This window comes from Musa acuminata, chromosome BXJ1-9 (genome assembly GCF_036884655.1).
Source record: "Musa acuminata AAA Group cultivar baxijiao chromosome BXJ1-9, Cavendish_Baxijiao_AAA, whole genome shotgun sequence".
Classification (NCBI taxonomy): domain Eukaryota; kingdom Viridiplantae; phylum Streptophyta; class Magnoliopsida; order Zingiberales; family Musaceae; genus Musa; species Musa acuminata.
In genome coordinates, this window is record NC_088335.1 from 45,498,216 (window position 1) to 45,523,695 (window position 25,480).

General features: G+C 38.5%; 3 protein-coding genes across 6 annotated transcripts; 2 read left to right on the forward strand and 1 right to left on the reverse strand.

Annotated features, from left to right (window-relative positions):
- Positions 1 to 2,585: 2,585 nt before the first annotated feature.
- LOC135585298 (probable ubiquitin-conjugating enzyme E2 16) lies at positions 2,586 to 6,474 on the forward strand. Of its 2 annotated transcripts, none has more exons than XM_065084054.1 (6): positions 2,586 to 2,722; positions 2,867 to 2,970; positions 3,064 to 3,166; positions 3,254 to 3,317; positions 5,941 to 6,029; positions 6,110 to 6,474. In XM_065084054.1, exons 1-6 carry the CDS (start codon positions 2,693 to 2,695, stop codon positions 6,203 to 6,205), a joined length of 486 nt encoding a protein of 161 aa, XP_064940126.1. In that variant the 5' UTR covers positions 2,586 to 2,692; the 3' UTR covers positions 6,206 to 6,474. The 2 variants fall into 2 exon arrangements, with proteins under 2 accessions (XP_064940126.1, XP_064940127.1); XM_065084055.1 differs by having other exon boundaries at positions 3,064 to 3,127.
- Positions 6,475 to 7,367: 893 nt separating this feature from the next.
- Positions 7,368 to 14,996, forward strand: LOC135593785 (endoplasmic reticulum oxidoreductin-1-like). 2 transcript variants are annotated; one of them, XM_065084056.1, is made up of 10 exons: positions 7,368 to 7,673; positions 7,807 to 7,938; positions 10,031 to 10,307; positions 10,404 to 10,514; positions 10,991 to 11,109; positions 11,231 to 11,335; positions 13,169 to 13,371; positions 13,450 to 13,573; positions 14,054 to 14,227; positions 14,316 to 14,996. In XM_065084056.1, the coding sequence occupies exons 1-9, from the start codon at positions 7,518 to 7,520 to the stop codon at positions 14,201 to 14,203; spliced, it is 1,377 nt and encodes a 458-aa protein (XP_064940128.1). In that variant the 5' UTR covers positions 7,368 to 7,517; the 3' UTR covers positions 14,204 to 14,227; positions 14,316 to 14,996. The 2 variants fall into 2 exon arrangements, with proteins under 2 accessions (XP_064940128.1, XP_064940129.1); XM_065084057.1 differs by having other exon boundaries at positions 7,370 to 7,673; positions 10,031 to 10,286.
- A 7,035-nt stretch (positions 14,997 to 22,031) lies between these two features.
- LOC135593786 (ylmG homolog protein 1-2, chloroplastic-like) lies at positions 22,032 to 24,859 on the reverse strand. Of its 2 annotated transcripts, none has more exons than XM_065084059.1 (2): positions 24,137 to 24,859; positions 22,032 to 22,295 (listed from the first exon to the last, which is right to left on the reverse strand). In XM_065084059.1, exon 1 carries the CDS (start codon positions 24,824 to 24,826, stop codon positions 24,155 to 24,157), a length of 672 nt encoding a protein of 223 aa, XP_064940131.1. In that variant the 5' UTR covers positions 24,827 to 24,859; the 3' UTR covers positions 22,032 to 22,295; positions 24,137 to 24,154. The 2 variants fall into 2 exon arrangements, with proteins under 2 accessions (XP_064940131.1, XP_064940130.1); XM_065084058.1 differs by having other exon boundaries at positions 22,032 to 22,356.
- Between the last annotated feature and the right edge of the window lie 621 nt (positions 24,860 to 25,480).

Consider the following 25,480-nt stretch of genomic DNA (forward strand, 5'->3'; position numbering starts at 1 on the left):
TTAAGATCTTTTGCCTCTTATATTATGGTTACTTTCGGATCCCAACTCTTATTAAGAGAACGTAAAATTTTGTTTACAAGTTCAAAATCCGAAAAACTTCTACCAAGTGTTTTTAAACCATTGACGATATCCGTGAAACGAGTATACATGTCTCCAATGGTTTTACTTGGTTTCATATGAAACAATTCAAAATCATCCATCAAAAAGTTGATTTTCGAATCTTTAACTTTGCTGGTGCCTTCATGTGTGATTTCAAGAGTATGCCAAATATCGTGCACAGTTTCGCAAATAGAAACACGATTAAATTCATTTTTATCTAAGGCGCAAAACAAAGCATTCATAGCTTTCGCATTTAAAGAAAAAGTCTTCTTCTCCAAATCATTCCAATGGTTCATCGGAAGAGAAGATCTTTGAAATCCATTTTCGATAATATTTCATAAATCGAGATTCAATGAAAATAAGAAAACTCTCATTCGAGTTTTTCAATATGTGTAGTCCGTCCCATTGAATAAGAGAGGATGAATGAGAGAGTGACCCTCTTGAAAGCCAAAAAGAGTCATTTCTCTTGGGTGTTAAACCAAATGAGAAATTACGAGGCTCTGATACTAACTAAGAGTGGGGGTGGTGGGGTGGTGGTGGGGGTGAATTAGTGCAGTAATAAAAATCATAGTTTTTAAAATTTCGTTTCGTATGGTAAAATCGATTTCAAAAATATGCTTAATTTGAAAGCATGTTCGTAAACGTATTGAAAGCAGTAAGTTAGTAAGGAGGTTTGCAGTAAGATAAATTATACAAAAGAAACACAAACCAGATTTTTATAGTGGTTCGATCGTCGTGACCTACATCTACTCCGTCGATTCCTTTTCCATTGAGGTTACTGACATCCACTATCGATCTTCCTTTAATAAGCGAATATCAACCTCCTTCTTACACCCCTTCTCTCCTTTTCATAGATTTAGGAGACAACCTTTACAAGCACTCACTTCTCTCTCAAACTATTCTAACACTTATACTAGAAGAGGAGGATTCTCACAAGATATTACAATAGCGTTTTTCCCTTTTTAAATTCTCTGTGCTCGTGTAAGTTAACCAAGATGAGAGGGGTATTTATAAGTTTCAAGTTGATTTAAATTTGGAGCCTAAAAATATCTCATCTCATGTTTCCTGGGTACTGGCGATACCACCATCATTACTGGGCGGTACTACCATCACTAGTCTGTCACTAGGCAGTACCACCGCCTAACATGGATGGTACCACTGTTGGCAGCATTCACTGTCGGTGGTACCACTGCCCAGTCTGGGAGGTACTAATGCTCAGAAATCCTAGGATGCTGTCTCCCAGGAGATGCCACCACCGGTTGGGCTTTCAGCATCCTAGTTGGGCCTTGAATTCGATCCAAACCAACCTAACTTTAGGCCCAGTTGGCCCCTAATAGAGTTGATGGGATTACCTCCTAAATCACACTTTAATTATGTGCTAACTACGATTCTTAAGACATATCCTAAGCAAATCAAGTCTGGTTAGTCATGGTTTCTTCCGGCGAGCTCCCGGTGAATTTCGAACTTCCGACGATCTCTCGGCAATGTTCCAGTGGACTCTCGGCAAGCTCCTGGACTTCACGACAATCTTCTTGGTGAGTTTCGACGAGCTTCTTTGGCAAGCTCTAGGACTTCTCGGTCAATTCCGATAAAACTTCTGACGAATGTCCAGACTTTCGATGAACTCTCGAACTCCCAACGAAATCACATTCTTGACTCCGGAACTTCATTTTGCTTTATGCCTTGCTATCGTAGTTAATCCTGCACACATTAAACACACTTTGATCTAGACAATTATTACTAAGCATAAATCATGTTGTCCGGCATGTCATTGGTCCATCAATGCTTCGTCCAATTCTTCGACGCATTTTCCTCTCTTGCGGCCTATTGCCTAATTAGCTAGTTGACCCCCGCAACTCCGATATCCTTGGCGCAATATCCGCTTTTCGTGGCTCGATGCCCGAATCCATGGACCGAAGCTTTCTACTGATATGTCGACCGATCCTTCGGTGCGACGTCCAATCTTCTTATATATTTTCCTTCGGCCTAACATGATTCTTCATACTTTAATTATCTCTCCCTGATCGCAGCATCATGCGTCACTCAAAACGCAGATCAAATCATAAACATTTATCAATTGGTTTCATCATCAAAATCCGAGATTCCGAGATTCAATACTTTTTACACGTTGATTCATATTTTCGTTAATAAAACTGGTAATATTAATATAAATGAACCTACTTATTTTACTTTCATAATTATAAGAATTTTAATATAAATATTTTAAATCTAAGGATCAAAATATAAATGAGGTCTAATTACATAAAATAATATATAATTAGCTCAATAATTCACTTAAATTAAATTATTTATACTCATCAAATTAATAAATTAATTATTCTATCAAATTGAATCGTGACGATTTATATATTTTATCCAGAAATATGTAACATAAGAACAGTGATGAAATAAAACATCGATCCAAATTAGATTGAGAATTTTTAGTATAAAATTTTATTTTGAAATATACACAATTTTAGAAGAATCGCATAATATCTCACGATGAAAGCGCATCATCACTCTTGCCGAGGAGCAGAAACGAACGCCGGCTTATACTTCCCCCCTTTTCTGTGTCCGCCACTGCCGCCGAATCATGACCAGTCCTTCCGGTCCTTCTCGCAAGGTTCTTTCTCTCCTTCCCCTCCTCCTCCTCCCAATCTCTATGTATGATCCTGTCCGATCCGCGATCACCAAAATTCCCCCTTCCTCCTCTTTTCCCTCTTTGCATGGCACCAGAACTAACCTAATTAGGTCGATCGTTTCGCAGTCTCTCAGCAAGATCGCGTGCAACAGGCTCCAGAAGGAGCTGGCGGAGTGGCAGGTGAGCCCTCCGGCCGGCTTCAAGCACAAGGTCACCGATAACCTCCAAAGGTTGCGTCTCGGGCCTTGTTCTTCCTTTTCTAATCCCGTTCCTGGTTCCCTGGATCTTAGTTTACTCGAATTGCTTGTTTGTTTTGCTTAAAGATGGGTCATTGAAGTGGTTGGGGCGCCGGGGACTCTGTATGCGAATGAGACATACCAGCTTCAGGTCGATTTTCCGGAGCATTACCCCATGGAAGCCCCTCAAGTGATGAATTGCTAAGATTTTTTTCATAAAAGATGCTTTTTTTTTTAGTTTGTTGTGATTTATTTTGTGGCTATTTGGTTTCATCAGGTCATATTTCTTCATCCTGCGCCTCTTCATCCGCACATCTATAGCAACGGCCATATCTGTTTAGGTAGTTATCATAGCACTTGGTGGTAACCAAAATTTTCACCTGATAGTAAATTTTATTAATTGTTATTGCAAATGTAGCTTCCTGTTGTCAAAAGGGTTATTTTCTTAAATGGACACCACTTCCTTTTATTCTACCAGAAACTACCAATTAATTTATTGGAATTATTGGATCTTTGTATTAGACTGGGGATGATTGTTGAGAATATTTATTTGTTATTTTATTTCTTCATTTAGTTACTGGTTTCTGATTAAAACAACTTTTGGTTATTCTGTATGTGTTACATCCTCTATCTCTTGCCCGGTACAGGGAGCTTATCGAGGAATATCATGTTTAGGGATCTATATTGTCATATTTAATCCCCTTGTGGGTTTAGGTTGCACTTGAGTGCTTACTCATTTTTTTGTTTGTTTTCCCAACATTGCATTAATAAATTCTGAGTGTTGTTAGGGAAAGTAGGTTGGTCATCTGAGTATAATGCAGATGGATCCAACCTTGTTAATTCATTGATGGTTGATCAACCCATGGATGCCAGAGGTAGACATCCAGCCAGCCCTTTCAATACCCCAAGTGATGCAAGGGAATAGGGTTAAGGGGAAGAAGAGGGTTCTCGAGAGTGTACCTGGGGCTGAGGAACCTTCCTTTTTTTAATATGCAAAGAAAACACAACTAGGGTGCTGATTGGGGGACACATGTCTGAGTGATCTACTTCATTTTTCTTGTCGGGTGGATAGGTCATCCTAGGAGGTTGGTTCTTGAAGTTCATGAATTCACTTTGATCCTTTGGAGGGTTCACAAGGCAATGATGGCAAAATCTGTTATGACATTGGAAAGACATTTCACTTCTAATTGTTCAGTATGTATGACACCAATTATTTTGATATTGGGCCTAAGACTGCCATATCATCAACTTCCCGCATTTCTGAGGCCAAAGTTGCCCGGAAGAAAAGAGTAGACCAGTTTACACTTATTAATCATCTTAGCCAAATCTAGCTCAACTGATTGGGTTATGTGGGTGATGCATATATACATATGGTTCCTCCAACTGGCCAATGACAAAATGTCATGTATCAGGTGCCACAAGCGACAAACCTGCTCCACTTCTCCAACATGTTGTCCACAAGCACAAGTGCCTCCACTGCTACAACTCAACTGACAGAAACATCCTGTGCACCACTATTGTGATATGCTGCCTCTAATAGCTACTACTATCATGGCCAGTTCGACATCTCCAACATCCTTACGATCATGTGTCTAGCCTATGACAAAAACATGGCCATCAAACGGTTTTAATATAAGAAATGCAATGATTCCCATTCTGCCTATAATTAAACTTATGTACTTTCCCCTTTTTCCATTTTAGACCATAACTAGAGCATCAAAGGAGGACCAGATATACTTAAAATGACTAAAGATTTCATAAAATTAGCTACTAAAAGCAGCAAAGAAAATGAATATAAAAATATTAGAAAAATTAAAAGATACATCTACTGAGTAGGAGTTGGTCTAGGTCAACTTCTTGTAACAACTTGCCTTGGCTTGAGTTGGAAAAACCATTTCCCATCCCTATTTGCATTTGACTTGGAATTGTCTGCTCTTGTACAAAGTTGAAGTCTCTTTGCCTACTCCAAAACCATGTAGTTCTTCTGTGACTGGAATGTTGTCCCAAGCTAGAGAGCAAGCATATGATGGCCAACATGAATTATCTTTTTGCATTCATATTTTTAGTGCATACCCTTAAATATGCGTCATTGATGATGCACTTTGGACGTTCATGTAGATAAATAATCATGCTACAGACATTGAATTCTGTATATATTAAGGCTATAGTTGGGCAAACCTGTACTTGAAATATTTAGCTTGGATTAAGCAAGTGATTAATGTTATATGGTCATTCATATGATCAAACAATTAATTAATTTTGTATATACTTTCATGATCGCTGGGCATATCTTCATATCATTTCTTCAAAGAATAACACTGCTCAAAAACCAGTTTCAGTTAAGGGATTATTACAATATAATTGAGATCAACTTTCAAAACATTGATAGTTTATCGTAAAATCCTGGGCTCAAATTCTGCTTTTGCCACTTACCCGTTGTAAAAAAAAGAAAAAATTCAAAACTTATATATTTAACAATGATTTTCTGCTTATAATACACGCTAGAAGGTACTTTGTTGAAATTGCATGTCAACCGGATAACTGAATTGTTTGCATTGAACATGAACAATTTGATATGGAGTAGTGAATATGAACATGCTTTGATCTGTAACATGAATCAGACTGGTTTCTGCTGTGAGAGACATTTTTGTTTCCAATGATGGTACAGAACAAATAGAACTTTGAACATAGACGAAAAATAATTATGAAAAGTCAATTAATTTCTAGGAAGAGTGCATCAGGAGAAGTTAGAGTTTAAACAGTCACATGAATTGTGAATAAGTACATTAGTGTAATTATGTTATGGAATAACTAGCTCAATATATATGTTTCTATCAAATAAATAACTAGCAAAGTAAATAGCACTATGGGTCTGTCAGCCTTTTGGACAAAAGTTTACCATGTTTCATTTACTGTTTCATTGATAATTTCCCTCCTTGATGGTTCTTCTGTTGGCGGTGCCAGATATACTATACGATTCTTGGTCGCCGGCAATGACTGTCAGCTCGGTTTGCATCAGCATTCTGTCCATGTTATCAAGCTCAGCTGTTAAGGTACACATACATTCCTGTGCTGCCAGTCACCTCCATATATTTTTTGGTGTTAAGATCAAAATCATTTTTTCTGGCTGCAGCAACGTCCTGCTGATAACGACCGCTACGTGAAGAACTGCAGGAATGGTAAGTCTCCAAAGGAGACTAGATGGTGGTTCCATGATGACAAAGTATGATAACCGGTACTAATGCTTCTCCTGTACCATAGTTGCCACCCTTCTGAACTACCCGCCATACTCCATTTCCTATAACATAGGAGTATCAGGTGATCTAAAATCGGGGGTTTATAAGCTTACCAGTGACATGCTATAGTATATTTGTAAAGGAAACAGTAATATTGATCTTGACATATTATGAGGACCAGAAGTACGTGGCCAACTTTTTTGGTCAAACAATTGTGAAGTTAATTTGAACTCCATTCCTAATGGAATTACTTTTGGCACCATATCTGTCTCCTAAAGTTCCTACCTTTGATAAAGATGCTCTATATCATATGATTTCAGTTCAGATACCTGAGCAGTTACTTGTCAGCTTGTTAGCAAAAACTGATAGAATGATACTTCTGTGTTGATCTTGTTGGTTTATGGCTTGGGAATTCAAGTCCAAGGAGCACATATTGCTTTGGATAATTTTCCTTGCGTCAATATGGAAACTGGTTTTCTTTGTGATCTGGGTTCAAAATAGTTTCTTCGTTGCTAAAGGTTAAACTATATATTTGTTAAGTTATATTTTGGTTATGAAACATGCATAACAATTCGAAGTCAATTAAGGTTCTTAATAATGTATGGTCTTAGGCATATAAAATTGTATAAAACTGTATTAGGCATATAAAATTGTATTGGGCGTGAAAGTTATATCGGGTGCATACCTAATAAAATTATTAATAAATTTTTTTCTGTGACTCAACATGTCATGTCGAACGAACGATGAAGTGAAGATGATGTGTTCGATTAATGATATATAAGTCCGATGTTTGTTGGATGAGAATAAGATATCATCGCCATGCAGTGTCATAATCCCCATAATATTAATACATTTTGAAAACCTCATAAAATCCACGTAATCTCTTATTAGGGCTCAACATGACTTGGCACGGCCACCTCATTAGGTCTGTCTTGGTCAAGCAACATTCCGAATCTAAATTGATATGGTGGTAGTTGGAGCCTTCTATCATACAATTGACGTTACCACAAGCTGATGCTCCACTTCTCTAATTCTCTAATTGGGTCCCACTAGCGGCAATAACTCGTGGGGCGGGTAGCAGGTAAACGGGTACGTGAAAAGACGTCACTACATGGCGACGACGGTCCGATGCAACGCTCCATTTAATTCGTCACACCGACTCCGTCGTTGATGATTGCGGTCGGCCACCGCGACACCGCCTTCGGAGGCTTTCTTGTTGCGTCTCTAATTTAGCGAGGGTTTAATCTTCCCTTCCCGTTTTGGAGGTGGATTCGAGAGGGAGGCTCGTTCTAGGGTTTTCAGAGCATGGAGGGGGCGAGGAACGGCGGTGGCAGGACGAGGTGGCGGTGGGGTTGGGTCGTTGGGGCGCTGATTGCCGTCCTCCTCGCCACGGCCGCGACCTCCAGGAACTCCCCCAGGAACCCGCTCTCCGGGATCACCAGCAAGCTCTGCCAATGCACCGTAATCTTCTCTCCGCTTCCTTCCCTTGCAAAGATCCGATCTTGATGTCCTTTTCCCTGAAAATCGATTCGAAATGGAGTCTTGGTGATTGTTATGTTAATTAATTAGTCGAAATTTGGGCTCATTTTATCAGGAGTCGAGGAAGTACACCGGCATTGTGGAGGACTGTTGTTGTGACTACGAAACCGTAGATTCCCTTAATAAGGAAGTGTTACATCCCATACTACAGGATCTTGTCACTACCCCGTTCTTTCGGTATTTTAAGGTAACTGATTGGTGGCTTTGATTCTTTTATCAATTCTTATAGTATGTTTTTTTCATATCTTGTGATTCGTTTTATTGCTGTCGGTGAGAATGGGCTTTAGGGATGCATAAGTATTAGTCGTTTCATATATTTATGCAAGTGAACATTTTCATAATGATATGGATTGAATTGTCATCATTAATATGATTAAGTCTCAAAATTTGTTTTCCTTTTTTTCTTGATCTGATCAGAAAGGAAAGAAATAGGGAATTTAGTCATCACAGAAGAAAGAAATGTGGAACATTTATTGAGCTTAGTTGTCTGCAGTTTAGTGAAATGTTCTTGATGTTTTTTTCTTAAAACCACCACCAACACATACAGACAAGGGAACAAAAGGTTGCATCTGCCTCTATCTTTCTTTAATTCTTAAGAAAGTTCTAGTTATAACTAAGAGAAGAAACCAACAGAAATTGATCCCTTGAAGTGGAACGGGAATGTACAGAAAGTTCATTGCAAAAGCTTTCCTGATAAATTATTGCTTTGTATTTTTTCCTGTGTTTATCTGTTTGTTTCTGTCTCCTGTAGTTCTACGTAAATCTAGGTGGCCGAATCAGTGGTTCACCATTTTTTTAATCCCAGCATTAGCCCAACTAGAAGGCATGTTCTCCTTAATCAATGTTCATTTGAGTAGGCATTTCCAGACTTATTGATACTATCGAAAAAGTACTGGTGTTTTCAGGGTCAACAATATCTTGATACTTGTTACCTGTTACAAATTACATCATCTATATATTCAGTGTGGTTGTTTGGCTGATAATTTAAATGGTTTTCTATTCGATGAAATGCAAGGCTTATGAGGTTTAAGTGCCAGTGTTTCCGAAGACAGATAAGCTTTGTGAAATGTCTATCTCTGATATTTCTGACTGATGCTTTAAATGGTACACTTGTATAAACTGTTCTTATTTGCTTGGGTAAGCCCATCCACACCAACATACAGTCTTCATTTGATCTTCTTGTAATTGAGCTCCCATATTTGCTTCACATAGCTTTGGTTCCCTTTCTTGTTCTGGCTCCTGTGTTGTTTTCCATTCCTCATTGTGGTATATCGCCATCCTAGATTTATTATCAAACATAGGATATCTAAGAGTGAATAATAGATTATAAAATCAGTTAAGATATTGATGAAAGTGGCCACAAGCAGTCAAGCATATACACATCTTTTTTATGCTAGGGTTCATATGGGATATTTTTGTCAAAACAAAGTATATTTTAATAATAGAGGAGATAAGTCATGATGTCAGCTTACTTGAGATGCAATATTTTCTTTCTTTTGGCTTTTGTAGTTTGAGTCTCCCTTCTCAGGTTGCTAGATCAGCTGAGAGGATAAAGAGTTGATCTTTACTTTCTTATATATCCTTGATTTTTCTGAGTTATGAAACATAAATACAATCTCAATTTTGATTGATATCATGGTGCCTTTACTTTTGTAGTCTATCTTCTATTTCACTTGGCAAGATTAATTGAAATGATCATGATATTCTTAAAAGAAAAAAAGAAATGATCATGATTGAACATTTTGGTGTCTGAGAAGCTGCATGCTTTGGTTGTAATTGTATTTAGTAGTTCTTTGGGTTGCTTAAGATCTCTGCATGAGTGTTCAACTGCTATAACTTTTATCTTATCACTTATCTTTCTGTGCTATTTTGTCACTTATCCTTCCGTGCTATTTAGAGAAGATAGATTATCTTTAACTTGTCCATCAAGCAGTCGTGGATGCCTTGGAGAAGATAAATATTTGTTTAGTATCTGAATATGTTATAATATATTCTGCATTGTATTGATCAAAATGGGCATTTTCATAATGCTTATTTCATTTTAATAATTTAGTAAATGGATGCTTTGGTTTTCTTATTGACTTTTTGCATAATGCTTATCAAGTAGTGCTGGATAAAATTTCTCTGATGTCTGATTTTATTCTAATTAAAAATGCATTTTATTGGTCTAAATGGGTATTTTTATAATACTTATTTCATTATCTAATTTTAGCTATGTTGTAAAACGAATGCTCTGCTTTTTTTTAAATTGTCATTTTGCTTTGTTGTGGCGTTGGAAGGTCAAATTATGGTGTGACTGCCCATTCTGGCCTGACGATGGTATGTGCCGTCTTCGGGATTGCAGTGTCTGTGAGTGTCCAGAAAGCGAGTTTCCAGAGCCTTTTAAGAAACCTTTACATGGGCTTTCTGCTGATGATCTAAAATGTCAAGAGGGAAAACCACAGGCTACTGTTGATCGCACTCTGGATAATAAGATTTTCAGAGGGTGGATTGAAGTCGACAATCCATGGACTTATGATGATGAGACTGATAATGGTAGTGCATCTAGTATGCTTGGTATCTTATTAGTTTGAGATAATTGTTATACCTTTGTGGTAGTTTCATCATATTGACTGATTATTGATGTTCAACTTTTTCCTCTTCTTGGTGCAGCTGAGATGACATATGTGAACCTTCAGCTTAATCCTGAGCGCTACACTGGTTACACTGGCCCTTCAGCAAGGCGGATATGGGAAACTATCTATACAGAAAATTGCCCAAAATGTTAGCTCAATGCTGATTTTTGGGTTTTTAAAAGTCACACTCTTATTCTAGTGACCAACTTTTCTCGTACATTATTATCTAAGTGACCAACTTTTCTTATACGACTTTTTCTTATGTATATTATATGCTCTTTTGTTTGATTTGTAGTAGGTTTATTCATCTTGGTTACAATGACCACTTTGCTATCTAATTAACCTTTCTGACTATTTTTTATCATTAATTTTTCTTAAGCCTTTCCTACTGTTTTTAGTCATTAATGTTTCTCAATCCCTCCTGACTATTTTCATTCCAGCAGTTTCCTGGAAGTCAATCTCTGTTGAAATTATCTCATTCCCTGATTATCGTTAATTATGCCACCAAAGTTACTGTTGTACTGATTGAGCCTGATGTTGCAAAAGTCATGTATCAGCATATCATTTTTACTAGGCTACTAAGTTTATAGCTTTTAATGTTCTTATTGGTGCTCATATTTTCAGATCCATCAGGAGAATTTTGTCAGGAGAAAAAGGTCTTGTACAAGCTGATTTCAGGATTGCATTCTTCCATCTCGGTTCACATAGCTTCTGATTATCTCCTTGATGAAACTGACAACTTGGTTATTCCTAACTCATGCTTATGCTCTGCATTGTTATTAGTCATGTTTAGGGTGCATTTAGTTGTATGTTCTTATTTTTGGGATAGGTTTTATGACATTTCAATTCTTTTCTTGATCACAGTGGGGTGAAAATCTTGAGTTGTTGTATGATCGAGTACTGAAGCACCCAGAGCGTGTGAGAAACTTGTACTTCACCTTTTTGTTTGTTCTCCGGGCAGTTACAAAGGTGATTTTCTTGCATGTTGCATTTTCTTCCTTTTGAAAAAACACTTGATACCGCTATGCAGTGATCCCTAAATCTCATCATGATTTATCATGGTTGTTGTGACTTCGTTCAAGAATTCAACATATCTCCAAGATGTATCCAATTAATATCAGCATTATGTCATGTAACATGCACAATGAGGTTTCTGTCTTTCATCAGAACATGTCTATTCTTGTTGCTGCTGTTATAGTTTTCTGTTTTTGACATTTCCACTGCACATTTTGAATGTATAGTTCCTTTTACCATGTCCTTGGTGTAACTTTGCATGCTCATTGATGCATGAGAATAAACGATTGGAATGAATCATTTGTGTTAGTTGATATGATGCTAAATATTTTATGAATGTCTCCCGGACACACATGGAGAGAGAGGCATTAGTTACCAAAACAAATGCATTTAAGTTAGTTTTTATTGCTAACTGTGTCAAGATGCTGTCTCATAATTTTGGTGGAATTAATATAGTTACAGTTTACTACAAAGTGAAAGTTATTCTTTAGACCAATAGTTTGTACTGGGGTAATAATGGGGAATCCATCCCTATTTCGAACTCAGACCCTGCTTTTCCATCTTCAGTCCTAAGCACAACCAGGATGAGAATCTGAATGTCTTTATCAGAGTTCAAACTGACATCACCTGTACACCCATGGGATGGGGTTATTTACCACCACCTTGTGCAATTAATTACAACAGTATTGTTGATGGACATACTTTACTCCATAGTATCAATAGGTTTTATTTACTAGTCAATTAATATTTTTACTGTCATGACATAAAAATTTTCTCCATGGTATGTATAAACATTTCACTTACTGCATCACATTGCTCCAGTGATGACAATATTTATTCTCAACTTGCTTGCAGTTAGTTATATGGATACTTTCCAACCATTTGTCTCTGTCAAGTGCAACATCTTCAAATAGTCCAACAGTCATATCTTGCCTTTGTATCTGTTTTTCTCTCAAGTTCTATGATTTTCCACTTCTTCTCTCAAAACCTTGAACTTTTTTATATTTCTTTTTTAATGGTGTATGTAAAGGAGGCCACATACTATTACAATGTTAGGATTTTTTCCTAATATAAATTTACAAAACTGTGATTTTATTTCCAATTTATTTTTTTCACAAAAGAAAAGGTTCTTTAGCCCCTAACTTATTATATGTTTATTTTTATATAATAACGCCTCCTTCTCTGCCTGTGTACCGGTTTGTATAACCAATATTGTCATACCTCTCAAATTTTCTCCTAGCATAATTTTTCCTCTATATCTTTTCTTCATTTGGGTGACTCTTTTGCATGATGCTAATCTAGGGTTTATTACCCAAAATGAATCCAGAAGAATACTAGTTAATTATTTTAAATTCATTTCACTTAGTGCATTATCAATGTTAAAATTTTATATTGTACAATCATAATAATTTTTCTTATGCATGTTCAAGGATGAGAAAGAATTACTAACTTTGAACTCCTTGTATTGCTTGGTCTTTTCATAATTATGCAACCAAATTCCATTATTCCATAAATAGTCATTCAAAGATATATTTTGCATCTTTCAAGTTTTCACTAGTTTCAGATGCTTAATGGATCTGTGTTGCCATCCGCATTTTTGACAGTTCTCTGTTACTCTCATCTTTTGGTTTCAATGCGGATGCATGCTGAGGCTGTTTCAAAGTGTATATTCTGCATCTTTTCATTTGTCTCTAGTCTTACTTGCTATATGGATCTCGGTTATTATACTAGCGCTTCTCTGGATCCATGTGTATCTATCACATCATCCTTCTTCTTTATGTGTCACAGGCTCCAGATTATTTAGAACAGGCTGAGTATAACACAGGCAACTTAGAAGAAGATCTTAAAACACAATCATTAGTGAGGCAACTAGTCTACAATCCCAAATTACAAACTGCTTGCCCACTGCCATTTGATGAGGCCAAACTCTGGCAAGGTGAGAGTGGGCCTGAACTGAAGCAGCAAATTCAGAAGCAATTCAGAAATATCAGGTTTAAATATTAAACTTGGCATATTATGATTGTAAAAGCTAGAACCATCAAACTGATGGGACCCATAATCAATTGCAGTGCGTTGATGGATTGTGTTGGATGTGAGAAATGCCGCCTTTGGGGGAAACTTCAGATTCTTGGTCTGGGCACAGCTTTGAAGATTCTGTTTTCTGTTGATCACCAAAACTATATTAATCAGCAGGTACATATCTTTCTTCATTACAATGGTTATGCACTAAGATGATGCTTATGTTTGCACTAGCAAAAGTGGGCTTAGTTTGATCATTAATCATATGTGACAACATACAAAATCTCTGTGTGCTTGTGTGTGTGTATGTTTTTTTCTTCTTTTTTTTGAGTGGAGAACATGGTTGTGAAAATATAATAAACAACCCAAAAAAGTTGTGGTCGATCAACCAAATTTTTTGGGATCATCTAAGTACTAAAATCATGAAGTTCTGATGTAAACTGATGAGTAAAAATGAATTCTGGTAATATGACATATAATTCCATCAACGTCAAACAACTTAAGAGCCTTTTTATCTTGCAAAAGTTTATTTATGTTTTTGTAGTTACTCTCCAGGGTTCTTCTGGTCTTGTATTTTTATATATTTGGTTGGTCTTGGGAAATCATTTAAATCACATAGCTCACATTAATGGTGGATCTTTGCTGGTCTTTCAGCTGCAGCTCCAACGAAATGAAGTAATTGCTCTGATGAACCTTCTAAATAGGCTGTCGGAATCTGTTAAATTTGTCCATGACAAGGGGCCATATGCTGAGAGAATCGTGGGAGGGAAGATTTCTTCTCCTACCAGCAAGAACAGCTTATAGACAGCAATAGTTCTAGCTATTTTAGTAAGATTTCTTTTTCCTCTGCTGTCTCTGTTTGAATGAGTGCATTTAATTTGTAATCTCAATCTTATCTTCCTTTTTGAACTTTCAGAATGCTGATTATATGACAGTTTTGGATACGTGAATTTTTTGGACCACATTATAGTGGTGATGAGAGCTGCCTATTTATAGTTTTTGGGGTGATCCTGGGGAGATCTACCACCTTTCTTTGCGGTAGATGACTCCGACGCAGAAAGAAACAAAGATGTAGAGATGCTCCACAGAAGATCGATACAAGCATTCATCTCAATCGAGAGCTATGATGTGTGACTTGCTAAATCGAAGTACTGTAACTTGCATGAGACTTTCAAGCTTATTGTACTGTGTACAAACGATTACCCCAAACAAACTGCTAAATTATACTAGGTTTTTTGGAACTTCAAAGCAATTGTTCTTGCTCTGGATATTCCTTATGGCAAGATTCTTTTGGAACTTCCTGTCATGCCTTTCTGACATGGGAACAAATTTTGATTACCCTATATTCTCGAGGGATGAGTAGTAGACGCTAAACTTTACAATCCACCATGGAAGAGAGAAAGTTGTAATCTTCTGGCTTTTCAAAATATATCTGGCATTCAAACTCATTCATGGTGGTATTACTACTAGACTACCTATCATTGCCACTATGATTATTGCTGTAATATTTTTTGGGAATTTTAAGACCAATTTTTATTTGTGCATCACCATTTGTCAATGTACTTGAAAGGTGAAATCTCAAACATATTATCCTTTATGCAGCTGTTCTCTATCATTGTTATAGTTGAGTTTGATCAGTCTGCATGCAGTTCTACTTATGTTTACTTCAGCTTTAGCATCAGAGTTAATCGAACACATCAAAATCTTATATGATGGAAACTGGGATTATTTTTGTTGAAGATCCAAACAAATATCTTTCTCATTATTCTATAAGGATGTGGATGGATATTGCCAAATGAGTCCATGCTACAATCTCAAGCTCTAGAATTATTACAGCATCTCCATGCAAAACATGCTTCTTCTTACCCAAATCAGTGATGGTGACAAAAGGAATCAAACAAAATATGAGTGAAAACAATGAAGATGAAGCTCAATGACCGGGCGGGCACGGTCCGCTGCCGCCGCTGGATCCATTGGTGCAATTTGAAGGAACAGAAGATCCATTGTCGCCTTTTGGCAGTGATTGGAACATTTCCAGAATCACCATCTTCCCAAATCGCGTTGCTTCCGCAGGGGATTGGAAGCTGAAGAGCAGCAAGATGAAGACTATGGCTGTCACTTCGGGCAGGTTTCTCCTCACAGAACTCATTGCTGTTGCTAATGCCTTCAAGCAAGAACAAAGATGAGGTAGGTGGATGAGGAAACTTGATGCATAGATGAATGGAGAAGGGGATGCATATATAGAATCTGCCATCAGTGTGCGGTTCAAATCTATTGAAGTGTTTGACCCGGATAGAGAACTCTTTGCATACGTTAAGGAAGCAGCAAGGCAATGTTGTCTTTGAATTGCATCAGTTGAAATGGTCTTCTTCTTTGTGTGTGGTTGGAAGTCCTACACTAACAATGGAAGAGAGTTCAGATTTTTCCTATGGCCCAGAAGTCGGATGACAGAAAACTTTGATGAAACATGAAACATAGTTGTCAGTATTGGATCATGGAAAATTCCTTAAATGGCCACTCTCTACATAAATGTTTTTGATTCAGCTGCATGTGAATGGCAATGACATTCATGGAACAGAAAGCTAATAGAATAACTTTTGTTAATGATCCAAAAGAATTTTTGTGTCTGCATTAGTGGAATTACTAATATTTCTTATGCAGGGAAAAGTTTATTTTCATCTTGTTTTTTTTTGGCATAGGTTTGTATGTTTTGGGAAACAACTACAAATATTCTTACTTTTCGATAAGTTTCTTTTGGTTATATTTATGTTGATGGAAATTAATCACATAATTTCATGGAGCTCATAGGCAAAACTTAGTTCATCAGATTATTATTGTAACCTGTGGTCATCAATGTTGTTTGCTTTCAAGAATCACTAGTGATCAGCAATATCTTTTCATTAGAATATTTGGAGTGTCTACATTTGTGGCATTGAATGGATTCACCACTATTACAATGTATGGTATGAATTCATGCAACCAGAAACAGAGTCATCAATGTACATGAAGAGGACCAGAAGTGATGTCAAGATGTATGAATGAATCCTCCTTTAGAATGAACTCCTTTGACCAGATGACACAACATTTTCTTGGTAAAAGTCAGGAGATTGAAGGCAATAGTTGATTGGAAACTCCCAAATAAAGATGATGTCGTGAAATGTCTGAAGCTGCACAAACTCAGATGAAGAAATTTCCTCGAGATCTTATCGTCAACATCCACATAGTTGATTGGAAAAAGTAATACAAGTCAACACCAATGCGGACTTAGCAGTGGTTGACCTCTGGTCAAAGTTATATGTTGACCATGAGCAGACTCCTGGTCAAATCAACTAGAAGAGTCATGCTGAAGAACAAACAAATATGAAGACTCAGTGATTGTTGGTAATGTCCAAATTCTTTCAGGTTTTGGTGCATCTTCTTTTGCAACAAATTTCTTTCATCTGAAATAGTATTGTGTAGAGTTGCTATTTTCCTATACTATATATACAGTCATTCAACTCTGCTTTTAGGTAAATAAGAGAAGTCAACACATTAGTTTAATTAGAACAATATAATACAGGCTTCAGTATACAATTAATGAGATTGCTATTTCTAACATTCTATACCGTAAATATATGATACGTAATATATTATTGGTCAATCATCATCCGACATATAAAATAGCTGTCACTCTCCACCCATCCACCCGCATAGAAAATAGTCTAAAATAGGTCATTCAAAACTGTCTCCCCCATGCTACCCACATGGATAAAATATCAAGATGGGGACGTTGGGACGGTTACATGTTGTCCCCTCTAATTCCATGTATAAAAGCTAATCTCCGATACAATGTCAGAGGGCTTTCTTTCCGATAAAAAACCTATACCCACTAGGAGACCTCGATCACTAACTTGAGTGTATGAGGCGTTGGGTCGAAAAGTTTCCCTCGACCTTGGTCTTAGTGTAGGTAGTGCATCGAGAGCTCGATACTTCGACCTTGAAGTCACCTCAAAGCCACCTTAGTCATCACCTTGGACACTTCTATGTTCTTGAGTTTAGACTATAGCGGGTTGACTCAAACATCAATAATAATTTTTCATAATATTTTTTGCCCTAGATTTATGGTCTTATGTTGTAGGAATGTCTACCCATAAATTCTCCCAACAAATGCTCCAATGAGGAGGCCCTCCCTTTGACCTATAATACTTTTACTCAAATGGGGTAGCTGTCATCCTTCCCTCACATGGATATGTCCAATTTGGCATAAACACTAGTGTGGTACTGGCGTCTGTTCAATGATCTCGGCCTTTCACCCATGGGGACAAACATCGAGTCACCTACTCATCCATACTGAGGTGCTCCCAAACCTTACCAGTAGGTGTATATGCTAATGGGCATGATGTAGGCTATCGTCCAGCACCTACCTAATTTAGACCAACAAGCAACACACTATCTTAATCATGATCAATACATCAATTTCCATCGGCTCCGATGCCCATCGGGATCCTATAGCCTAACACGATACTAGCATCTTAAGATCTTTCGAGGCCTATAGAATTACCGGTTGAGGGAGCACCCTGCTTCCCAACCATGGAATTTAGTGCACTATTGCACTACCACTTTATTCTACCTGAATCTAAAACTTAGTTACCAAATTCAATGGATAACTCCCTTAGGATCCAACTATAACAAATAGACCAATACTTAGAAGAGATGTAGTGAGAGTTCTAACAATCCAAAGAGAGAAGGTTGGATGATCCTATCTCGGGTCGAGTCCCATTTGCTTAGAACATTTAGAATGAACCAGTCTTGACAAATTTCTACCTCTTGTCATTGGAGGCCTTTGAAGGCAGTACCAACCCGATGGATCATACTACCACATTCTATACCCAAATGTTACTATACGATACTTTGGACGTCTTGATGTGCTGTACCTTCCTAACAATGTTAAGAGGCACAACATGAGAATGGTACACTCACTTGAATCCCCTTTTGATCGACTCCTTTGCTCAGCTCACAAAGGAGTTTGAGCTCTGCATCCTCAGGAATATGTGTTCGAGGTCATCAGTAGTAATGCTTCTCAAACTTAGGTAAGGGGAGGAAGAAACATTATTCGACTTCATCGCTTGATTCACCAATAAGATTTAAGGCATGTAAGAAGCTTGTCCATCACTTGTAATATAGGCTTTCATAATGGAGCTCAAGCTCTCTCACTTTTTCTAATCATTGGTGGAGAGGCCACTGACAACGATACTCAAGGTGCTCCAGAAGGCCAACCAATATATTACTGCGAAGGTAATAGTTTCAAGTAAGTAAGAGGAGACATGTAAAAGGCTAAGACAAGAGTGACTATTATTAGCCCCGACCCAGAGGTCACCATGGTAAAGAAAAAATGACTAACTTGAGTTCCCTCACTTAAGGTCTGAGTCGACTTCCTTAAATATGACTAGAACCGAAGTCTTTTTACATATAAAGAAAAAATGGCTCTCGAAAGACTCTCAACCGATGAAGATATTATTGAAGAGGAGAGACAAATATAAGTACTATCACTTCCACGTTGATTATGGCTACAACATGGAGGACTGTTGCGATTTGAAGGAGTAAATCGAGGAACTCGTTTGTTGGGGAGACCTATGGAGGTTTGTCTGGAGGCACTGGGAGCCTTCGCCCTGACCTTAGGGGTCAATGGAGACACAAATTGATGTCATCATTAGTAGACCTACCTTAGGAGGAGATAGCTTCTCAGGTTATAAAGCCTACACCCAAGCTACTATTAAAAAGCTCTCGAGATCTAAAGATAACTTGAAAATAACCTTTAAGAAAGAAGAGATGGAGTATAGGACTTAAACCATAATGATGCCTTAGTGGTCTCCATGGGGATGATTAATGCCTAAGTAAAGAGAGTCATGATTGGCATAGGTAATTTTGCTGATATCTTCTATTTTAATACTTTTCAAAAACTTGGGCTCTAAGTTAACGATCTCACCCCTATGGCATAGGTAAATTAGCGACTCTATCTCCCCTCTCAGGATTTTAAGCCTACATGTCATGTTTAAGGATGAGCTCTACTCTAAAATCGTGATGACCAAATTCATAGTGGTTGAAATCCCCTTAGCATACAATGCGATTATAGGCTGACCCATGCTTAATAGGCTGAGGGTAGTGGTATGACCTATCATAAGATGATGAAATTTTCAATAAAGATCGATGTTAGAGAGTCGATAAGCAACTGGAGAGAGTTAAGTCAGTGATATCTAATGGCAATCCTCTTGTCGAATAAGGTCTGGCCCGAAGTACTATCGATGAACCCCCAAAACTTTGCCAAGTCCCTCCCATATATGGAGCTAATAGAGCCACTGATCAAGGAACCCCATAACAAGGCCCATCCTTATTAGATTATCAAATCGGGGCAACATTTCCTGAGGACAAGCGAGTGTAATTCATTAATTTTATCAAGGAGAATACCTAGGTATTTGCATGGTCATTAAGAGACATGTTGGGAATCATCCTAAATATAGCCTAGCACTACCTAAACATCTCTCTCGAGGCTCAGATGGTATAGCAAAAGTCTCACATGTTTGTTCCTGATCGATCGTAGACGATTAGTGATGAAATAGATAAGCTATTAGGACCGAGCTTTATTGCTATGGTGCAGCACCCCTAGTGGCTTGCTAATGTTATACTAGTTAAAAAGTCTAATAAAAATTAAAGAATATATATTGATTATACCGATCTTAATAAGGCATGTCGGAAGGACAACTACCCACTCCCCTAGATTGATTAGTTGGTTAATACTACATCACGCTACTAGCTCCAAACCTATATGGATGCATTCTTGGGATATAGTTAAATAAAGATAACACTACAGGATCATCGAGAACATACCCCTTTTATCATAGATTGAGACATTGCTATCAAGTTATGCTATTTGGATTGAAAAATATGGACACGACATACTAAAGGATGATGAATAAGATGTTCAAGTACTAGATTGGGAGGAATATGAAGGTGTATATAGATGATGGGTAGGTTTGATATTTGAAATGTATCGAGGATTGTCATAAAGGCTCAAGCATTGGTAGATTTTATCTCAGAGCTAACTCTCTCGCTTGAGTCCGATAGTCACACCCTTTATGCATAGACTTTATTCGTGGATGGTTCCACCATATCGGAAAGGGATAATGCTAGACTTATTTTGAAGGCCCTGAACAAGTAGGTGTATGAACAAGCTCTCCAGATCGAATTCAAAATCTCCAATAATGAGGTCGAATATGAAACGCTTCTATCAAGGCTCTAACTCGCATGAGAGTTTCAGGTCTAAGACTTAACAAGTATTCAATAACTCATAACTGATTGTGAGCTAAATGAAAGGGAGCTACGAAACCTGAGATATGATTATGGCAAAGTACCTTGTTGAGGTACGGAGGTTAGCTCGTAGCTTCTCCCAACTCAATGTGTTATGAGTCCCTCTTGTAGAAAATGTCGAGGCTGATACACTCACCAAGTTAGCCTCCACTTGAGCTTTGGGGGAGGGCTAGTTGTTGGTCGAGACACTATTGACTTGATAATTGAAAAGCACAATATGTCTACGGTCAAAGAGGAACCGAGTTGAATATATAAGATCTTATGCTATAAAAAAAAGAGATATGCTCTCGATTGACCTCGTGACAGTGTGAAGAGTCAAGAATCATCAAGCATGATATTACATAATTAATGATTACCTATATTACTGGTCTTTCAGCCAATATTCCTCGTATGCTTAATACCCTAAGAGGCCAAGAGAGTCCTCACCGAGATGCACGAGGTGGGTGAACTCTTGCATTAAAAGTGCTTTGCTAGGAGTTCTACTAGCCAACGTTGTGAAGGACATAATTAGATTACTGATTAGCAAGCCAATTAGCACACTGATTCGCCTCTCTCTCTCTCTCTCTCTCTCTCTCCGTGAGAGACTTTTACATTATTGAATGAGTTGATGAGATGAAAAATGTGGACAGCAATCTTGGCCCGTATCAGTTCTAAGTATAAAGCTGCGGTGGATCTTTCAAACCCCAACCAGACTCCCTGCTTCTTCGGAGGGAGTGAAAGATCCAACGCGATGCAAACCCACACATACTTTCCCCTCTCCATCGAGACGGAATTTTCGTCTAAGCGAAGGGGTCTGCCTACAACGGAAGCAATCTGCAGCACCCCCTTCCGGTGCCAATACTCCACCGGCAACTCTTGAAGACGGATCCAGGCCGGTGCACTTTGGAATTGCTCCAGCATCGATCGGAAGTTTGGCTGCCAGGGATCAAGTATAGAACGTCACCCCTAAACGACCTAACAGCTTCATATTCAGAAGAGGAAAAAATCCTCCGGCCAAATCCCAAACAAGGGGAGGAGATGAACATTTCCGGAGTTTGGTCAGCTATTCTTAAGTCTCGATGGTTTATACATTAATTTCCACCACATAATTTCTCATATTAACTGCATCCAGAAGTGCATGCCAAGTTTCTTTTTCTTTACCTTGCAAAATTGCTCCCATGAGCTCATCCACCCGTCACTGTGGCCTTTGTTGAAGCTGCAAAATATTGACTCTTGTGATCACTGCTTGATTGGAATCAAGTCTGTTGTTCCATTTCTTCATCCAACAAGACCATAATACACTGCTATATATGTATAAAATAATTCATTAAAAGAAAAAAGGTATTATAAGGATTCAATTCATGATATGCTCAAACAAACAGTTGGGGGACAGACCAAGCAACACAACCATACACAGAGTGGCTTCCATGTCTTCGAGTGCATCTGGATACAATACCAACATAAGCTCATCATCTAACCTTGAGTTGATTCTCGCCAACGAAACCCAATGATGTTGATCATGATCTACTTGCTACCTGTGACACTTTATATTGCACTTCTGTGATAACTTTACCTGGAAAACAAGACACGAACATCATTTAACCTGCAAGAAACTCGCTCATCTACTCAACGTCCTGCAACAGAAGTGATGAGGTTTACCATACAAGAAAACATTACATTAAAACAGAAAATGAAAAACAGAAGCTGTAAATTCTGTGACCATAGTTGTTTAGAATATAGAAGGATATGAATCAGATATAGAATGGGCACGGATGCCAATGGAATTTTAGGTTTTTATAGGTGGTAGTCACATTAATCATGTACCGGACCCATAGCGATTGCTGGCCGAACCAATGTGTATCAGTTGGTACCAATCTGTTGACACAGACACAGTACATCGATACATTCTAGTGTTTTGATGTTTTGAAGATGAAAAAAAAGAAAAGGATGAAGGCATAGTGGAAGAGGGAGGAAGGAGAAAAATTAATAGGAAGGAAGATGAGAAGGCGGTGGAGGAAGAGAAACAGGAAGAAAATAGAAGAAGAGGAAGCTATAGAGGAGGAAGAAAGAAAACGAAGTGGTGAAGGAAGCAAGAAGAAGAAGAAGAAGAGAAGGCAATGGAGGAGGAAGACAAAGGAATAAGAGAGTTGTAGAGGAGAAGAGAAGAGAAGAGGGCCTACCAAGGAAGTAGGTGGCAACAACATCGAATGACAATGGTGAGGCAAACAACAGCAACAATGACATCGAATGACAACAGTCGCAACATTGATTACATGTGGCCTGCAAGAAGAGGGCTCGCATTCACGAGCCTTAATCGATGTTTAGGTTTTATTTTTATATTGAGTTGGACCAGACCACCAGCAACAAGGCGATCCACATATAGGTTCACATATAGGTACCACCTCTGTTGTACCGATCTAGAAGAAACTGACTTCCTTGGATCTAATAACTTGGCTATTGTACTTCATAAGAGTATAATTTCTAAAAGTTATTTTGCAGAAATAAGACATGAAAGCTTAAAGATAGGGCAAACACAGTGCACTAAGCTCCTGTAAATGTGAGGTTCAAAAATTTCAATGCACGTGGCATTACTTCTATACGCACATATAGCGACCCATCATATCGGTGTCAGATGGCGACAAAAGATCCATGTAGCCAACCCCAAATAGTTGGGGTTTACGGTTTTGTTGATTGTTGTTATTGTTATATATATATATATATATATATATATATATATATATATATATATATATATATATATATATATATATATATATATATAGAGAGAGAGAGAGAGAGAGAGAGAGAGAGAGAGAGAGAAGCTGATTCCATTACTTGAACCTCAATCACTTAGATCACAAAAGAATAATGCTCTTTGAAAGCTCAAGAATCCACATCAAGAATCAAGAATCAGTTGGACTGATTGGAGGCATGTCACTGGGTCAACCTTTTCAGCCAAGAATACAGAAAATTCAAGTGGAAGGTTTCCATCAGCAGATTACTTATATTCCACATTTAGAAGTGATTTTTTCTAAATATTACAAAAATAAAACAAGGATTTCCTTTTCTGGTTTTTATCAGAGCACACTGGTGACTGCATAGAACACGTCCTCCATTCCAGGTGACAATTAAGTAAGTTATGCATTAACTTGGGTGGCTACAAAGAATAAATCCTCCTTTTTAAGTAGCAATTAAGTAAGATAGATATGCATACTTAACAAGACAAGAAGAGCTTCTAAACAATTGCATAAGAACCAAGTATATTTAATTCATAAATCCATGTTCACCTCACTTCTCTACAAGCAAACAATGTTAAGTAATCTTCATCAATCCAAATTCAAGCATGGCAGCTATTGGACACATATAATCCAACAAATCAAAGATGTGTTCAATGAAAGAGATGAATCAACATACTTTTTCCCTGTCGCCTCCTCAATACGTTCCCCGGCTGTTGTTCAAGATCGATCCAAGAGTCCCCAAGACAGCGAAAGCCAGAAGGGGGCTGACATCGAGGGTATCAAAGACCGGCGGGATGATGTTCCTGAAGAGGTTGAGGTACGGGTCGCACAGGTCCCGGATCGCCGACAGAGGCTGGCGATCCCAAGGGATGTTGGGGAACCAGCTCAGCAGTACCCTCACCATCAACACTCCGCTGTAGATGTCCAACCATTTCGCCATCCCCGCCGCGACTACGGTGAGCGGGGTGTTGAGGTATCCCGACGGCCGCTTCATCCGGCGCGCGGCGAAGAAGAGGGGCCCGGCCGCCCAGGCCAGGTTGCCTTGGATGGAGCGGAGCTCGGCGAGCTCGTCCGGGGAGGGTGCGGCCGCCGCGGCGGCGCGCTCGGCGAGGCGACGGACACAGGAGAGGACGGCCTTGGAGGCGGAGAGGGCGAGGGCGAGGAGGGAGGAGAGTGTCCGGGTGGAGTCGGATAGGAGGGAGGGCGAACGGGGGGTGACGGTGGCACGAGCGCGGAGACGGAGGTCTCCAGGGCGCGGAGAGCGGTGGGGGAGGCGGAGCAGAGAAGGCGGTGGAGAGGGCCGGTGGCGGAGGAAGAGGGTAGGGTTAGGGCATGGGAAGGCGGCGGTGGAGACGGCGGAGGCCATTGTTATGCTCGGGCCTCTTCCCAGGGCCACATCGTTTCTAAGCGGCGATATAAAACAACTACCGTGGAAGCATGAGCGGCCACGATTAGTTTAAGATAATAACTTAACGGCTGAGATCAACATGATATGAAGCTTCGAGAGGCAGCACAAATTTTAATGGGCTTGGGTTGGGCCTAATTATTCTAATATTGGGCTTTTGTGTTGGGCTATTCGACGTCCATTAATAAATACTCACATGAATGGTTGACTTATTTCTATCATCGTAGACATATGTTACCACGGGATTTACCTTTATATCATTATATATTTGATCCACGTGGCGCTTACACATGGTTGAACCAAACATTTAAAGATGGCTTGGTGCAATCATGGAATGGCATGTATAATCAATCAGATAGATGATCATGATAATGCTTATATGAGAATGAAGAGCTAATTATATATTATCTATGTAGAAAATTATCTTTAATATTTTAATCCTTATATTTGATCGATTTATCAATAAAAATATAAAAATAAAAGATAATAAGAGGACAACAGCATTATTAAGAGTCACAGGTGATTCTTATGGATGAGAAGAACGGCAACGAGACCACTCTATATCAATGTCGATACCAATACAGTTATCAAGATACTGCTATGCATTATAAAAGG